The following is an 18,164-nucleotide window of genomic DNA, read 5'->3' as shown; positions in this document are numbered from 1 at the left end:
TGGAGAAAGTTTACGTGAGAGTGTGAGACAGTGTCGGTGATAACTGGAGAAAGTTTGCGTGAGAGTGTGAGACAGTGTCGGTGATAACTGGAGAAAGTTTGCGTGAGAGTGTGAGACAGTATGGGTGATAACTGGAGAAAGTTTGAGTGAGAGTGTGAGACAGTATGGGTGATAACTGGAGAAAGTTTGCGTGAGAGAGTGAGACTGTGTATGTGATAACTGGAGAAAGTTTGAGTGAGAGTGTGAGACAGTATGGGTGATAACTGGAGAAAGTTTGAGTGAGAGAGTGAGACTGTGTATGTGATAACTGGAGAAAGTTTGCGTAAGAGAGTGAGACCGTTTATGTGATAACTGGAGAAAGTTTGCGTGAGAGAGTGAGACAGTGTGGGTGATAACTGGAGAAAGTTTGCAGGAGAGAGTGAGACCATGTATGTGATAACTGGAGAAAGTTTGTGTGAGAGAGTGAGACCGTGTATAACTGGAGAAAATTTGAGTGAGAGAGTGAGACAGTGTGTGTGATAACTGGAGAAAGTTTGAGTGAGAGAGTCAGACAATGTAGGTGATAACTGGAGAAAGTTTGAGTGAGAGAGTGAGACAGTGTGTGTGATAAGTGGAGAAAGTTTGAATGAGAAAGTGAGATTGTGTGTGATAACTGGAGAAAGTTTGAGTGAGAGAGTCAGACAATGTAGGTGATAACTGGAGAAAGTTTGAGTGGCAGATTAAGGGTCCGCCTCTCTGCTGTGTTCTAACAGAATGTGCATTTTGTTGTGATATTAAACTGCAGCATGTCTCCAGGTGGCGTCTGCTTTACGCCTGGAGCTGTGACTCACAGTGTGTGTTACACAGCAGTGAGGCGTTTGGGACAGAACAAGTGTTACCTTACCAGTTGGAATGGAGGAGCCGTGGATCTTGTCGGCCCATCCAGCAAAATATCGCAGCGTCTTTATTGTTCCCTGAAGGTCCACAAAGAAGGAGGAGAGGAAAGGTTTGCCGCTGTCCAAAGACTCCAGGGTCTGAGGGGAGAAAGGAGAGATGAGGAAAGGAAACGAGGGAGGAGGAGTGTGATGAAAAATCACACACGGGGATTAAATCTGAGTCCCCCCATGCTGCACTTAAGACTTATGCAAGCAAAAGTGCACACTTTATCCGTGCTCCTAGGGGGAAATGCAATACTTATATAGCCTGCATCTCTGCCACGGGTTTGTTATCTCTTTGTCAGGAAGCTGTGATTTCTTATCAGACAGGGATTAATTTGATATAAAGCACAATCAAGACCACATGGACCATTACATTTCTCCTCCAGAGCGATTCACTCTGATACTCAGTCAGAGTGAAAATCACATTGGTTGCGTCCATTTAAGGCAAAGACGCAAGTGCAGGCTGAAAGAGATTTATTCAAGATGTCTGCACCGAGTTTGAGCATACTGTGCCACGTTTGCGTTTTAATCTGTCATTGTAAACACTTTTGTCTCCTCAGGAAGAGAGACAGGCTTAAAAGAACACCTCATGTGATGGCTGCCATGGCACAATGCCTCTCTTTTAAAAATTCAGAGTTCTAGGTGGAATGATCGTTAGCACCCAAAGGTCACACATCCCACCTCGCTGGTGCCACTGACCAGGCATTACAGACGTTTGCAGAACAAATTGAAATTGTTAGGAAAACAACAAGCTTCGAAGCCCCTGCCATGTCGTCTCTGGCAGGCGCGCCCGACAGACAGGCTCTCATTAGACACTTGCTTATTGTTGTCAGGGTCTTTGTTTATTTCTCCACTCAGCCTGCTGAATCTAGAGTTCCAGTTAGCCCAGTTAGCAAAGGCAGGCCAGTTACTGCTCTTACATCATGGCCACCATACATACTCCTTTCTGACTAGCTAGCAAGTGTCTTTTGTTTTCTTTTATTAGGACACTATAGTAGATCAAACAAAAATCTAAGCACAGCTCTAAAACAATCAGCCTCACATTATGGAACTATGCTGGAATGTAACCACGGTGACATGATGACTGTGATGAGGCTACAAGGTCAGAAACAGCACAAGATCTAGATGTAACCATAACAACAATTATATTTGGTAGCTTATTGACAAGTATGTAATTTAATGTGTGTAAAATGTAATGTGTTAAAAGGGAGGAGGTGAACTAGAAACTTAGCTAAATAAAATGCCAAGGAGTTTGTTTGTTTGTTTTTTTGTTTGTTTTTTTTCATATAATTTAGTTATATGTATGTAAAATATAACACTTCATTGGCACATTGCCTTGAGTTTCACAATAACTCACCTCATGTAAATATAACCAAGAGACAAGTAAATATAACCTCACATAAGTCTGTACATTCTCTGTGTACGATTATGTTAGATATTACCATGAAACTTTATAACATTGTCATTATTTAATGTTCTTATTTATCTTTTATTTGAAATCCACTGCAGCATTCATGAGAACACACAAGCTAAGAGTTTCAATGTACAAGCAAGCTTTTGCGTATTACAGTAGTTTTTATATATTACAGTGTGCATATTACAAGTTCAATCTTCAATCTCTAATCATGAAGAATGCATGACAATGCTGAAGCAGTGTCGTTTGCACCCATCATGTCCATGTCCAGTTGTGAAACTGGATATTATTTGTTACCTTTAAGCATTTTGCAGCCCGGGTACTTTGAGAGAATTATGTGTACACACTTTAACTGTTGCTACACAGTTCTGAGCCTCATATGAATAACTTGCGTCAATTAGACTAGAAACTGGAAGACTATGGCAAACCCTACTAATTACTACTGGTTTTAATTACTGTAAGTTAATCTGGACATGTGGTACAATACTTATAATATCCTTAAACATAGTCCATCATAAACATAACACCATTTATAAAACAATATCTTTTGTTTGTTTGTTGTTTTTGTTTGTTTGTGTTTTTTGGACACGGGATTATACGACTCTGCTGGCTGTTGTATTATCAGTTAATCAATAACATGACCGAAGTTTCACACTGTAACACTACTGACCCTTGATTACACCACAAATCCAGTTGCCTTGACTTCCTACTACTAGACATTCCAACAGACTTGGATGCCTTCTGAGTTTGTGTGTGTGCGTGTGTGTGTGCGCGTGTGTGTGTGTGTACAGGCCACAGATGCACACTTACAGCGAGGTAGGCACGGTCACGCTCCACCAAATCTGCCAGCTTAGAGAGCAGCCTCCCTCTGTCACACGAGTCCATCCTCCTCCATACTGATCCCAGAGAGAAGGCCAACCGAGCAGCCTGGACTGCTTTATCCACATCCGCCTAAGACAGAAAGAGTAAACAGAAAATACTATGGAGGAACAGAAAGAACAAGTGGAAGTTATGGGACCAGAGAGATATTTTAACAGTTCAGTATAGCTCTGGCCCATAAACAGGTGTATATGCACCTCGGAGACGAATGAAATCCATTGATTCTGGATGCAGTTGTGTGTTCTGTAGACTTGCTGCTCTTCCTTCATTTGCTCTGTTTTTCCACAAGCCTGGGTTACACAACTGCACCAGACTAAACGTGAACTCTTCTGTCAGATTTTGGACTCTCATTCATATATCGAGTGAAAACTGGCTTCTCTCATGTAAAGAAAACCTCACATGAAGATCCCGTTCAACACAACACTCCAGTGCCAAACCTTTGGCTGGCACAGGTTAGAAGAAAAACTGCCGTGTATGAATATACGCACAGTCTAATACTACTTTTTTACTACTAAATTACTGATTCTGGGCCATTACGCTGGCAGGTCAAACTCCTGATTGTCTTTTCTGCATCACTGCTTCTCAGTTCTTTGTGTGAGAGCCATGCTGTTTGTTAAACTAGAGATATCAGGTTAACTAGAAAACCTCAGTTTGTTAATGCAGACGTTTCCTTCCATCATTGAATTGCTGTGTAAATGGGTTCCATCATTATGTATTTAGATCAGGTTTCATCCAGATTTCATTGTGGTTTGGAATCTTTTGGCTCCGGTCACTGATTTAGAAAACCACAGAAAACAACAAGAGGATTTTACTGGCACTTGTAGGAGCATTGCCATGAACTGAAGTGTCTAGTGACAGACAGAAGGAACTTTGTCAGGTTGGTATGTCTTAATAACTGGCTATCTCTATGGGGATCTTCTGACGTTGAGATGCACCCTTTCTATCTCAAATTACTATTTGATCTAGGAGGGGACTTTGCTATTTGGATCATAAGGATCTAAAGCAGTAGCTATTAAGGAGGACAGAACATTTTTTTCACCTGACCACATGGTTCACTCTCAAGAAGTGAGTACATCTTAACTTCATGACAGGTTTTGGATGGAGATAAAACATGTTAGATAAATGCAGACTGTCAGAATTCTATGATTAGCCTTAAACTACAACCCCTCTCCTATGATCCATCATCACAACATTAGCAGCTAAACCCTGTCCTCAGTAAACCTTCTTGTCTTGCATTGTTAAAGGAGCAGTGGAAAATGGTCTTTTCTATTAATAAAATCCCTGATGTATGAGCATCAACATTGAAGGACAGAGTAATTGCGTGTAAAGCTTACGCAAGTTTCAAGGCCTTAATAAAGCCGAAGGTTGTTTTTTTAAGGATTTCAATTGGCTTAGATACTCTGTAGTTAAACTCATAATACATGAAAATATAGTGGTGGCTTAGTGGCTATTTCTGCACTAGTCACTGGAAACCACAGTCAAATCCTTGAGCAAGACCCTTAACCCTCAACTGCTCAACTATAAGTCTGTCTAATATGTTCCTTTGTATACACAGTGTCTAATGAATAAATAGTGGCCTAATCAAGAAACCACAGTTATGTAGTTCATCCTACCATCCTTTTTTTTTTCTTTTTTTTTGATTTTGCACAAGAAGAGCACTAATGTTTACCTTGTCAGCCTCTTGTATGTCACAGATCTTCTCCCCGGTGGAAGGGTTGTATGTGGAGAACGTTTTCCCGCTCATCGAATCATGCCATTCGTTATTGATGAAGATCTGCAGAAGAAGAAAACAGAGACAGAGAGCTCAGTGTTTACAGCAGTGTGGTCAGAGGAGAGGGGGGATTGCTCTTCATGCACACACACACACACACACACACACACACACACACACACACACACACACACACAGAAAACACACTCATGCTGTTGTGACAACAGAATTGCTAAAGTTTATAGGAATTGCTGAGTTCATAGGCACCAAAATCCAATTTAAATCAGTTGCTACATTAGGACTTTTTCACAACTGGTTTATATTAAAACTAGAATTCATGTAATTAGTGTAAAATTATTGTTTTTTTCCTAAATATATCAGCTGTTAGTTCTTTAAGCTTAACTACAACGTTCCCTTACTAACATTATTTTTGGTATTAACGAACTTTACTAGACCAAAATTAATTAGAACAAAGTAATTAACCCCCTACAGTATGACTTATTACAATTGCGTCAAAAAATTAGTTAATGATTTTTTTTTTTTAATTATGGGGGGGGGGGGGGGGGTAAATTGTTGTGCAATGGTGGGAAGTATCATGTAGTAAAAAAAATAACACACAATATATCAGAGTACAATTCCAATTATGTACTCCATAATTCCAATATCTATTATTACCTATCAAAAAAATTGGATAAATGAATTGTTGCCATATGGCTACTCCATGCAGAAAAGGGTTAACACCAGTATTAATTGAAGTTTGTTTAAAAAAGAAATAATGATTACATGTGTAAGCTAATATTAACATTTATTAACAATATATAACATTAAACAGATGACAAGAAAAATGCCCACAAAGACCTACATGAAATTTGCTCAGTTGATAATCAAGTTATATGTTTTAATGTAATTTATGTACATTTATGCTAGACTTGGATCAAATAAAAATGAAATAATGCAGGCGTACATTATTTAGTTACACTTTTAAAACATGATTATCCTTTTAAAAACGTCAATTAATGCAAGTGTTACAATTTTAAATCTTTAAATAATTCAAAATTACCTTGTGGGCATATCTGGCTAGTCACCTCAATGAAAAAGTGCAGAACAAAAACAAAACAAAAACTGCAGATTTTATATAAAAACTATAAGACTCAAAAGATTATGTGTGGCGTTAATTAGTTGTATTATTATTATGTCAATGGGAGGTCCTCATAGGGATAGTAAGATGTGTGTGTGTGTGTGTGTGTGTGTGTGTGTGTGTGTGTGTGTGTGTAAAGGAAGAATCTCTGGGAATCTGCAGCGCTGTTTGCAAGATTTGTCTCTGGGGAGTGATGCAGCCACCGGACAGAGAGTAGTGGGGGAGCAGGAGGAAATAAATCCCTATTACACACACACACACAAACACACACACACACACATTACACATACATAATCACTTTTACTCACATACCACATACTCTCTGTCTGACGCACAAAAGAGCACACACACCCTCACTTTCTCAAACAGACACTCACTTTTACACATATACAGTACATATTCACACAGACACTCAAGTGCTTTCACATGCTGCAAACAGACAGAGAGAGAGACACACACACATACACACACACACAGATTTCACAACATTGCTGCTCGTTTACGAGATCATAAAACACGTGCGGCACTCTGGCTCTGCGATGTGTTAAAGGAAGTGGTCCGTTAAACAACTGCCTCAGATTCCAAATCCTGCATTTTTCAAGCTCGATAAAAGGCCAAACCAAAATATGTCTATGTAGCACCAAGTGGAATATGTGAAATCTTCAATGTTGCGACAAGTTGTGTTCTGCAACAAGCAAAACCCCGTGTAGGTCTGGTTCCGTGCCAGACATGTCAGGTGTGATCTGATTTGATGGCAGAGCCAAATATTTAATCCAAGCCTCACAGTGTGTAAACGGATTACGGCGGTGCTCCAGCAGCCAATGAGCACAGTCAGCTCATGCAAACTGTGATTGCTTGGAAATTGTTTTCAGTTGCCCGCAGCTGCTCTGACGGACGAGGTGTTATAAAAACATGTTCTGGCTCAGGCTTGCAAACATATACATTTACTCACACTCAGGCAGAGGAAGATCTTTGGTTCAAACAAATCCTGGTGCCAAGTTCAAGTGTCCTGCTGCCTTGGGCTTTGCGAGCCCTTCAGTGTGTTTACCAGCATAAACGTTCAGGCTTAAGTACAATTTAATTGGCTGTAAATCGTATGCAGTGTTTATGTTCTAGGACGTATAAAATGTTAGTTCATTTGGAAGAGCTTCAAGGCTTTCAGTGTCTCTCCTTTTTCGCTTTTTTTTCTCCCCAAAAGTTGGCCTGACTTCAGGGAAGAAACCTTGGGCACTTGAATAACTCGCTCACAGATGTTGTAAGTTTTCAGTATCAGCCTGTACCACTCTACAATTCCCTTTCAATGAATCTGCATTAAAACTCCCTCTTCTGCTCTGACAGCACACAGATCCAACCTCTCTCTCACTCGCCTTATATCACCTTTAATCGGGCGCTCATTAAGAGCACTTCATAAAAGTGTCAGTGGCCTCGTCGTGCATTACAAAAACAGAAAGCCCTATAGAACACAGAATTAGTTTTTAAATTTATAGGGGTCGCTCTTTTGGAACGCCCTAAATCAGGCGAGAGGGGAAGAATGCACCGCATAGCCCCACGCTAACGGTACCTCCGACCAGCACAGAGGGCCGAGCCGCCATCTAAATCACGGCTAGAAAAGCGCAAGCGTCGGAGGCCATTTGGCCCAGACTTCCCTGAGCTCAGGGGGCGCTCCCACTTTTGTCTCGTCCTATTGAGAGAGTTGATTAAGGGCGACAGGGCTGCACCGTAAATCAACACTCGAGGTTTCGCTAAACTGCACTTTTGCTTCGGCAAAAAAGAAAAGGCTTAGAGCGCAAGTGCAAAGGTGCAAAATTTCAGATCGATCAACGTTTTACTTTTCTTTGCAGTGCTCCCAGAGACGTCAAGGAGGCGACACGGGAGATCAAAACACTATTCTCAGGGATGAATAGTGAAGACATTATTGGTAGTCTAAGATCTGCAACTTTTGTGTTTAGGCAGCAGAGCAATGAGAGAATAGTAAGGAAAAGAACATCTGAAATAGTTTAGATAAAAGAATTTATTGCAAGACAGTTTTCTCATCATTTAGTATGCATGGCCAGATGTACAAACGGGGACACTGTTGTGTTGTCTAGCTGGGCCTGATGGGAAAAGTGGATGGTGAGGACACACTGGGTCTGCGTGCACGTGTTACAGACCAGCTGCAAGCATTTAGAAAACTCTGCGCTTTTCTCTTAAGACTGCCAATCTCTGGCTTCTGACAGTCCTTGTTTGCAGCACTAACATGGTGATGAGATGCACCTATTATAAACAGATTTTGGGAGTGGGAGTTACAGCACGCGATGTGTGCAACACTCTGCTTCTACTTAACACTAGGGTTCTGATCGAGCCTATTACTTCACACAGGAAGAGGGAGTTCCTTTGGACCCTGGAGCCAGCGAGGAAGGAGAAAGTCGAGACCCTAGTGGCCACAGAAACAATGATCCGCTCGCTCTCTCTCGCGAGGCTCGGCTGGACCGCGGGGGCAGAGGATGCCAAAGCTCACGATGCGGCCAGTGCAACATCTGTTTGGCCCCCAGCACCTTCTCATAGCTCACACAGATGAGGAATATTTAATGGCATTTATTTCTGTGCCTTGTTTTCATAGGAGACAAGTAAAAAAAAAATGAAATTTATATGTGTGGTTGTGTGCAACAGGCCAAAATTCCAGAGGCAGTTGGATCCTAGCAGGGCACCTGCAGCTGTGGGCTCAGTCCACACAGGAAGTTTCATATCCTTTCCAATCAAGCAGCTTTCTCCTTCTGCTGTGTTACTGGACACATTTCAAGACATTGATAATTGTTAGCATTACAGGCAAAGGAACAGCATGAAAAATTAAAACATACGTTTTCACAAAGTTTGCACTTCATTTTTCTTTCTCTGTCTCACACAACCTCACATTCTCTCACTAGCCTCTGTCACCCTCACTTTCTCTCTCTGTGGTGTGACATGGTGCAGCTTCAGTTCAGAAATAAGGCTGTACGCTGTCCTTAGGCTCGTTTCACTGAAGGAACCTTTTTAGGAACCCGGGAATGCTGGAGCTTAAGGTGCATTTCCACTGGAGATTTCAGCCCCTGGAATTATTGTGGTGGTGATTTTGATACCGAATGGGTCTGATTGATCAACTGTAAGTTTCACAGAATGAGCAACCCTCTTAAAAATGTAAAGACCTGCATTTTTTCTAACAAGCAATTATTACAGCCTGTTTTTTTTTTTATATATCAGTGACAAAGTGGAACATTTCCATTATGCTTTAAAGTTTTGTTGACATCATATTCGCACAACAAAAGAAAAAACTATTTTCAAAAAACACAATTTGCTGTATTTTGCCACATACTGAAATGATGTAACCACTTCTGTTATTTAAGATAACAGTTTGTAACCACTTCTGTTATTCAAGATAACAGATATATATATATATATATATATATATATATATATATATATATATATATATATATATATATATATGTATATCTCCTTTGTTGAAATGCACCTTTTGTTGCAAAACTCCAGCATCTGTATTATATAGTTGCTTTGGATAAAAGCGTCTGCTAAATGAATAAATGTAAATCTGTATAAATTGTTTTATAGCCTCTACTTTGTGAAAGATCAGATGATGTTTCTGCAAAGTGCTTGAGTGGGCAGACAAAGCACACGGAAGAGACAAATAAGTAATGTCTGTGATTCAATGAATCAGTCCAGTACAAAAATAATATGCCTGCCAATCACTCTTTATGGATTAATTAGCTAGATTCTCTGAAGTTTGTGATTTGTGTAAAATTAAGCATGGAGAGATGAGGGTAAACAACATGATGAGACAAGGATAAATAGTTCTATTCAGGGCATGTTTACCCACAGAGAGAGTGAGAAATAAAGAAAAGGCCAAAGACAATAAAAGGGAGAAGTAAGAAAGAAGAGATTAAGCAAGAGAGAGAGATGAGAGGGAACCCAAGAGACCGATAGGGAGAGTCCTCACTGCGCTGCTTATAATAAATCAGCGGCCTCTGCGTGTACCCTCTACCTTGGGCGCTGTTTGATGTGGATTTCAGGGAAAGATGGTGCGTTTTGAAGTGAAAAACTCCAGAAGTGGGGGGCAGGCTCTCGCAAGCCAGGGCCACTGACCCTCCCAGTCAGACATGGCCATATATTACAGCCTGCTGGACAGCACCCAGAGCAGGGGAGCCCCAAACACCCCCAGCTGCTCTTCTTCACCCACTGACGGATTGATGGAGCCTACCACATTCACACAAGCTGTCCCCCAGATTAGTTTACAAAAGCTCTCACTCCAGCCGGACACTTAAAGCCTTAACTGCTGACACAGAGGGCAAGAAATTCAAGCGTGAATGCAGGAAGGGTGCAGCATTTTATAAGCGGCTAATGCAGAGTGAAAAAACGTCGGTGATGAGGAACAACCGAGCTCTTCATACAATCAAGATGTGTAACACAATGTATAGAACGCCTCACTGGGCCAGAAATTGTACACTGTGCGAAGGCAAAGTGAGCCCTGTTTCACCCAGACTAAATACATTCAAACTGCTAAGTTTAGCATTAACTCACTTTTCCAGCACGAATTCCTCGTCCACAGGAGTGATTTACAAACACTTGGTTTACACAAACATTGTAGGCCTCCTTATCAGGCAAAAATGTGAACTATAGCATTAAACAATGTAAACTATTAACTCAGAGGATGCCAAAGTGAAATACATACATGTTGAATTGTTTTAGTGTATATAATAGTTTACACAGGGGTGAATTTACTGTATATATGGGTCAAAGGAGATACACTTGTTTATCTTATTTATATGAATAATGTTTCAGTTGGTTGTTTTTTTTTTTATGTGGACCAAACTGCAAATACATTTTTTATTGTTTCGCCACAAATTTAGTGAAGACAGTCTTCAAAATTCTTGCAGCCTATAATGAAACAGATAAGAAAACATGGAGACGTGCATGTGACAACAAAACATTTTCCTGTTCTTATGCCATCACACACTGATTTACTGATAAAGATGTGTTTGTGGTGTTTTGATAGTTGAAGTCCATTTTTGTCATGAAATGATCTGATGTGCTAAGATGAGAGAGAGAGAGAAAGAGAGAGAAATAAATAAATAAATAGTTTGGAAAAGGTGAACTTGGAAATGAAAAAAAAAAAACCCTTTATGATATTAGTACAATATTACTTGTATTGTTTCATAAATCTGTTTATAGAAAAAAACAGGGATTCACGGAGAAAATGTCTTTCAGAATAATGGTACGGATTGACATTTAATTTTGAACTTTATTCCCCACTAATATGTATTTTAAACAGAGAAGTAATAGCGAAATGATCTCATTTAATATTTGTGCATAGCAATAATACTCTAATAATAAACTAATAATTGTATGAGTACTGGTCTCTGATTCATAACTGACTAAGAGTTAATGAATTACTAACACACTAACGCCAACTACACCTCCCCTAAGATTTACTCTTAGGATGTCAACTTCAATACCAGAATGGTGTGAGTACATCATCATCATCATCATCATCATCATCATGGGAGGTAAAATTAGCACAGAGATTCCTCCCAGTCTTTCTCCCATGGAAAGGTCCCAGACCCTCAATCAATTACCCTAAATACGCAAACTCTGTACCTCTCCTTCCATCTCTTTCCCGCCTTCCTTTGCCATCTGAGAGCCACAAACAGAGAAAACATCAATAACTCCCCTTCAGGGGAGGCTAATTTATGGCTTCCTCTGAGCTGCTATCAGAGCAGCGGGCCAGAGCGCATACAGAGAGCACCTTCAGCAGAGCCGCTCTCCCGCGCTCCGTCTGCACATCCATCGCTCTGTCTATCTGCGTGAGTTCATACACACACAGAAATTCAGAGAGACCCAAATACAGGAGGGAATATAAGCTAGAATTTCAACACTACAGGTCTGTAGTATGTAAGGCTCAATCTAAACAGGCAATCAGTCAAGAAGGAAGATAAATTAAATCTTTCTATCTAATCTCAAGTCCACACACACACACAGTAGTGCCAGGACAGGGAGTGAAAACACTATCAGGTAACAAACACAAGTGTGTGTCCCTGTCTCACCTTTTCCCAGGGTGACAGGGTGAGGTAAGGACAGGGCACACATTCACATGGGTTGTTAAAAAATCTGAAGCATCTTTTCTAAAGTCATATTGGAAGGGAAACTGTCATGGGAGACGGTCTGGCTGTTATGAGCTATTGTAAATTGAAACACACTGCCAAAAATATTTTAAACCTAACATAGCTAAATCAATCACCTTCTATATGCATGACATTAACCATGTTGCTATTCTCGGGAAAAAAATGATCAAACTGGGATTTGAAGATTTAAAAAATGCTTGTTGCTTGGATTCGGAAGAGTTTATCTTCTATAACTTGTTACAGGTTCTAGTTGATGTAAAATTATTTTAAAATTCATTAAAGGTAAATAATTGGACCACTGTTATATATTTGTATGGTACATTTACACTGTTTGTACACTGGGGGACATAAATGTACCTTTTGCGCCGTAAGGAAAAGTAACTATCACTAAGATCTGAAAAAGTACGTAAGTAAGAGTAAGTAAGAATACCTGGTACCTCTTTTTTTTGTGGAATGTGAACACTTTTTAAACACACAGATTTAGAACACTTTTTTTTAAAAAAAATTCTTAGATACTGAATAAAAGTTGTTTTTCCATACTAAAACATTCCATACATGCTATATGTGTGTAAACAATGTGGGAGACTACACAAGCATCAAAGGAGGCTTCACATACTGGTAGTGCTGATAGGGGAGTGATTTAGTAGATCTGGCAGAGCCACTACAGCTGGCTAGGACTACACTGGCAGGAAGAGAAGAAGGGGGTGTTTGCAGTATCTTTAAAAGTCTCTAGAATAATGTTAGTTTTCAATAGTGGTCAGAAAAAAAAAAAGTTGGGGAAATGGTAAGTTCAAATGACAGCGAGGTTGTGAATGTATCTATATATTTACATTTAAATACTTAGACAACAAGGACTTCCTAAATTGTCATTATATCGCTTCGTAAATGGCATAAAATATTAAATGGAAACACAAATGAATGTGACGCTAGCAAACATTAAAAAATGTCACTACACAGGAACATGATAAACAAAATATTATTCACTTTTTTGAGTAACAACAGTCAGTATATATATATTTTTTATTATTTTCTTTGCCATTTCTGAAGGTTATGGATAACAGATATCTTAATTCATGTCACGTAATGGCATGAATACAAAAGGGATAGAAAATAAGGATAACAGTTTTAGGAGGAAGATTGGTGCGATTGTTTTTAAGGGAGTAAATGGTACCCGCTTGCATCGCCCCTTAAATCAAGCCCTAGGATCTGAACAAAGACTTGCATAAAGATAAAATTGCATAATGTTCTGCTGAGAATTGTTCTGCGCCACAAACAGAGTATCTTTAATGCGACTTAACATCTTTTTGAAATCCAGCATGCAGAGAGAAACTATGTGAAAAGAAGTAGTAACAGGCTGTAAGAGGTGCTCAAGTAAGTAGAAGCCATAAATCAGAACCGCTAAACCTCTACAAACGACACAAAGTGGATAATTCAAATTCCTAAGGTTTCGTCCACCAAGTCATACTCTTCTCCAAGCTCACACTCCCTTTCCTCAGAGTACACTCAGATTACACATGAGTAGATGTAAGAGTGTACATGTGAAAATAAATTCATGTGGAAGCCAGCAGATATCTCATGAAGCCCTGGTTTTCTATCTATCACAACCAGTGGACTTTGTTCCTTCCGTGTATACTGTGTGCCATTACCTGCCAGTACTATCAGAGCAATAAAGTTATTCACCTTAAATCAACAGCCATTTCAAACACTTTCCTCCTGAGCTTGTGTATTATGATGTTTCATTACTTTATAACAAGGATGCATTTTCTATGACTGGACAACAAGAGCTGTCCATCTCGCATAATCACAACAGAACTCTTTCACGTTGGCCTAAGAAATCGGAGCATCAGTTTATCAGCTACACTAAACCTTGCTATTAAAGTGTGCTGGTGTCCACAGTTGTTGTTAAAACTGCAGGTTGCCCATCCACTGCTTGACAAGACCTGCATTAAGCACATCGCCTGCAAGCTCTCTGGTAATGCAATAACATTTCCACACACTATTTCAACTTCCTACACAGGATGAACAGAATAGGAAAATGCTTTGTCATTTAGCTCTGAATCTTATGTAGCATGGCAGTTGTGTTCTTCGAGAAAGCAGATAAGAGAGTTATCTCCTCCAAAGTTCAACCAAGTTGGGGAACTACATAGGGTGTTTTTATGGGCACTCTCTGTGGGAAATTTCTCAATGGGGAAAAAGTGGCACAACAGTGGATCTATAAGCCATTAGTGTGCACACATCCAGCATGTAAAAAGAGGTAGAATAGGTTAAATAAGAGCATTTTTTTTTTTACGGTACTGCTGATAGGAAGCCGTGGAGAGTGGCAGTGCAAGTCTCCAATGCGTACACGGGAACGCGCGCGCGCACACGCATTCTTAATATGACAAATGACAAAAAAAAAAAAAAGAAAAAGAAAAGAAAAAAAAAAGAGCGCACAGTAAACATTAAACACAATGCACTTAATCTTATGAATAAATACAGGCGGGCTTCCTGGTTTACACTGCCACACAATGAGAGCGTAATGAAATGACTAGTAAAGTTAGGCTAGAAAGAGGAGCTAGGTTCTCAAATTTTTACCGGTTTACTTATAATTGAAGTTAAACCCCTTCAGGGAGTGAATGTCCGATGCGCGTGGCATCCAAACTGCGCGCAAAAGATAAACCAAAGCCGCGCTCTGGAACCCTTTCAGCTCCTAAAGACCTGTGTTTGGAGCGGTCTTACCCACCTTGGTGTACTTGATCTCCGGGTTGGGCACGGGTGAGGGCATTAGCTGCAGGGATGCCATGAGCGCCGCGGGGTCCGCCTTCAGCCCGCCGGGGAGCTGCACTGCGCTGGAGGTCATGCTGTGGCGCGCGCGCTCAATCCCAACACCGACTTCACGAAGAATTTAGGACTTTGGACTCCTTCCTGTGTTTATAAGCAGGTGTCGGCATTGGGTCCATTTTTTATTGGGCCGCGAATACAGGGGCCGTCCTCCTGATATCATTAAAATCCAACATTTACATAAAGCTACTCTTTCTCTCTGGCAGATACCACCCACTTTCAGTGATGGGCGAGTCGTGAAAGGACCGGATCTTCTTGGACGACTCTTGAAGCGAGTCGAGCAAATCGAAAGTCATTGCAAAGTCGGTCCTTTTAATAATAATTGAATGTAATTAGTAGCAATTAAACGAGACTGTAAATAGGCTTCTTATGTAAATTTCTGCTTTAACGCAATTGTTTAAGAGGACTGAAAAAGCCAAACGAGTCAGTGAAGTGAATCGAATCAGTAAATGCTCATCATTTTTATTCTAGGGGAAGCCTAAAGAGGCACATGTCGACACACAGGAGTAGTTTGTGGTCTAAATAGGCTTTAAAAAATGTATGTTAACTGTAATTTTGAAATACATTTTTGCTCTTAGGATAAGACGTTTTTTATTATGGTACAATATGGATTAGGATCTGAATCGATGGAGGTGTTTGTTTAAAAGCTAAAAAATAAAGCTAACTAAACGCTATCCCAATTACAACAACAATGAGCACTGATTAAATTACTGGTTTAAAAATATATTTGTATGTTTTTTCTGAAGAAGGTTTGTGTGTGTGTGTGTGTGTGTGTGTGTGTGTGTGTGTGTGTGTGTGTGTGTGTGTGATCATGATTCATCTTTAATTTACTACCAACACTGGCGTATTATTAGACTAGAGCCTAAGAATACATATTAACGACTGGACAGAACTTTTTTTTCTCTTGAACCTAATTCTCGGAAGTTGTAAATAAAAGAAAATAAACACGTTATATTTCAGAGTACACAACCAATGAGGTTAGCTACTACATTTGTAATCTGTTGTGGGCTAATTGTTACAGTGTTTAGCCTAATTAACTGCTACACTGTTCATTTACGTCATTTACGTCCAGCTGGACTTGTATAAACACTTTGTGTGTTAGTTAAACACTGGGGAGTTTTGTTGAGGTTAGGAACTTGGTTGCCATGTCTGTTCCCTTTAAGTTTCTCTGTCACACGTGAACGTGAAAGACTTTCAAAGTCCGTTTGCCTCACAGCTCAAAAACACTTCATCATACACACACAGAGAGAGAGAGAGAGAGAGAGAGAGAGAGAGAGAGAGAGAGAGAGAGATCAGCCATCAGGATGTTGTTCATCTCTCCACATCAAGCGCTCACACCTTCCTCTGGCTTCTCTGTCCCGAGCTGAATGGTCTCCTCCCGCCGCGCCACCGCCTCCTTCAGCACTTCAGCGCAGCCAATACACACCACAAGCACATCTGAAATCTGCCTTTAACATCCGCAACATCTAAAATCTGCCTTTTAACACCCGCAACATTCAAGCTGCGGGGATTAAAACCACAAACACATTCACACCTCCAACAGCAGCAACTGCAGCATCCACCCCAAACATGTGCGCATCAGCCAGGAAGACGTCCTACATGTAGTAAATAAATAAAAACAAATAATCGACTTCACACTTTCTCTCCAAAGTTAAACTGTCGGTGCAATAAATAGAGCAGTAACCCCCCCCCCCCCCCCCCCCCCCCCTTTTTTTTTTTTTTAAAAAAAGAGATGATGTAGAAGAGGAGCTGCGCTTTTGTGTCATAAATTTCTCTGACACATTTACAGTACTTTCATACTCGGGTTTTAAATTAAAAACTATTTATTTAGCTGATTTTAGAATTTAATTTAATACTTCAGTAAACGCTTTCACTGAATTTACCCATCGCAAATGATTCAGTTTTAGATTTCACTCGTCCATGTCTATCATCTACTACACCATATATTCTATTACATTATATTATTTCAATTCACTTTCGCCAAGTGCAAACTGAAAATGAGTGTTTTTCAGTTTCAGTTGAAAATTCATTTGAAAATTATTTTACTCTTCTATTTGCATCACCTCTAGTAATGTCATCTAAACTAAACTAAACTAAACTAATATAATATAATATAATATAATATAATATAATATAATATAATATAATATAATATAATATGGGCTTTTAAATTGTAGCATAAAATAACATAACATAAACTTTGACTGTTTTTTGGTAACAAAATACAATTAAATAAATGCATACATATGTACATGCATACACTCAGAAATAAAGGTATCAAATACTGTTCCTTGTCTCTGGGGTGGTAATAACAAAGTTACATATTTTGTACCTTTATTACATACATACATATATACGGTACAGTCATATGATATGAACTAGGCTACTTGAGAGTCATTATCATATCTTACACTATAGTAGATAACACTAATTTAAGATCATTAAAGGAATAAATATCATGTCTTAATTTGTACCCAGCCCACTGGGTGCTTTTTATCCATCAGCACACACACACGCACACGCACGCACGCATACACATACACGCATGCACGCACGCACGCACACACACACCGCGTCAACAGTGTGTGTATCTGCTTCACATCAAAGACAACACCTCAGAAAAAGTGACAGTGAGTAGTGATTAATGAGCTGAGTCTCACTCATCTCTCCATGGGCTACCTGTCTCAGACCTTTTCTCCTCAAGCTTTCTAGAGTGTTTGCTTATTGGGTCGCTTATTTTCCAGCCAAACAGTTTAATAATTAATCCAAAAGAACACAAACCAGCACCGAACTATCTGTAATTAAATCACACTATATTTAAACTGAACCATATCTACCAGCCAGCCCCAAACTTTTTTTTTTGTCCGGAATGAGAAACTGCCGGCCGCGGCTTCACCGCCAGTGTACGTGTGTTTCGTGTTCAAGGAGCGCCCTCTGGTGGACAAAAACACTATGTGACAATTACTCCAAGATGGTTGGTCTTACTGCGCAAGTGCAATCCGTTTCCAACCAAGGAATTTAGTTTTGAACAGTTAATTAACAATTTCATTTTTTTCCAATTTCATTTTTATTGAACATTTCTGCTGTACATTTCTGCTGAACGGTTAATTAACAATTTCATTTGAAGAGAGAA

The 18,164-nt window shown here is 39.7% G+C and overlaps 1 protein-coding gene across 1 annotated transcript in view; it reads right to left on the bottom strand.

Annotated features, from left to right (window-relative positions):
- aldh1a2 (aldehyde dehydrogenase 1 family, member A2) overlaps positions 1-15,231 on the bottom strand; it is a 28,794-nt gene extending 13,563 nt beyond the window's left edge. The window contains exons 1-4 of the mRNA XM_017459266.3: positions 14,934-15,231; positions 4,880-4,984; positions 3,142-3,282; positions 884-1,013 (exon numbers count right to left, since the gene is read on the bottom strand). Coding sequence (XP_017314755.1) covers positions 884-1,013; positions 3,142-3,282; positions 4,880-4,984; positions 14,934-15,050 — 493 coding nt within the window. The 5' untranslated portion in view covers positions 15,051-15,231. The remainder of the gene's footprint in view (positions 1-883; positions 1,014-3,141; positions 3,283-4,879; positions 4,985-14,933) is intronic.
- Positions 15,232-18,164: the final 2,933 nt, after the last annotated feature.

Source organism: Ictalurus punctatus, chromosome 27, assembly GCF_001660625.3.
Source record: "Ictalurus punctatus breed USDA103 chromosome 27, Coco_2.0, whole genome shotgun sequence".
Classification (NCBI taxonomy): domain Eukaryota; kingdom Metazoa; phylum Chordata; class Actinopteri; order Siluriformes; family Ictaluridae; genus Ictalurus; species Ictalurus punctatus.
Note: the sequence above shows the minus strand (reverse complement) of the source record. Positions and strands in the feature narration are given on the sequence as shown.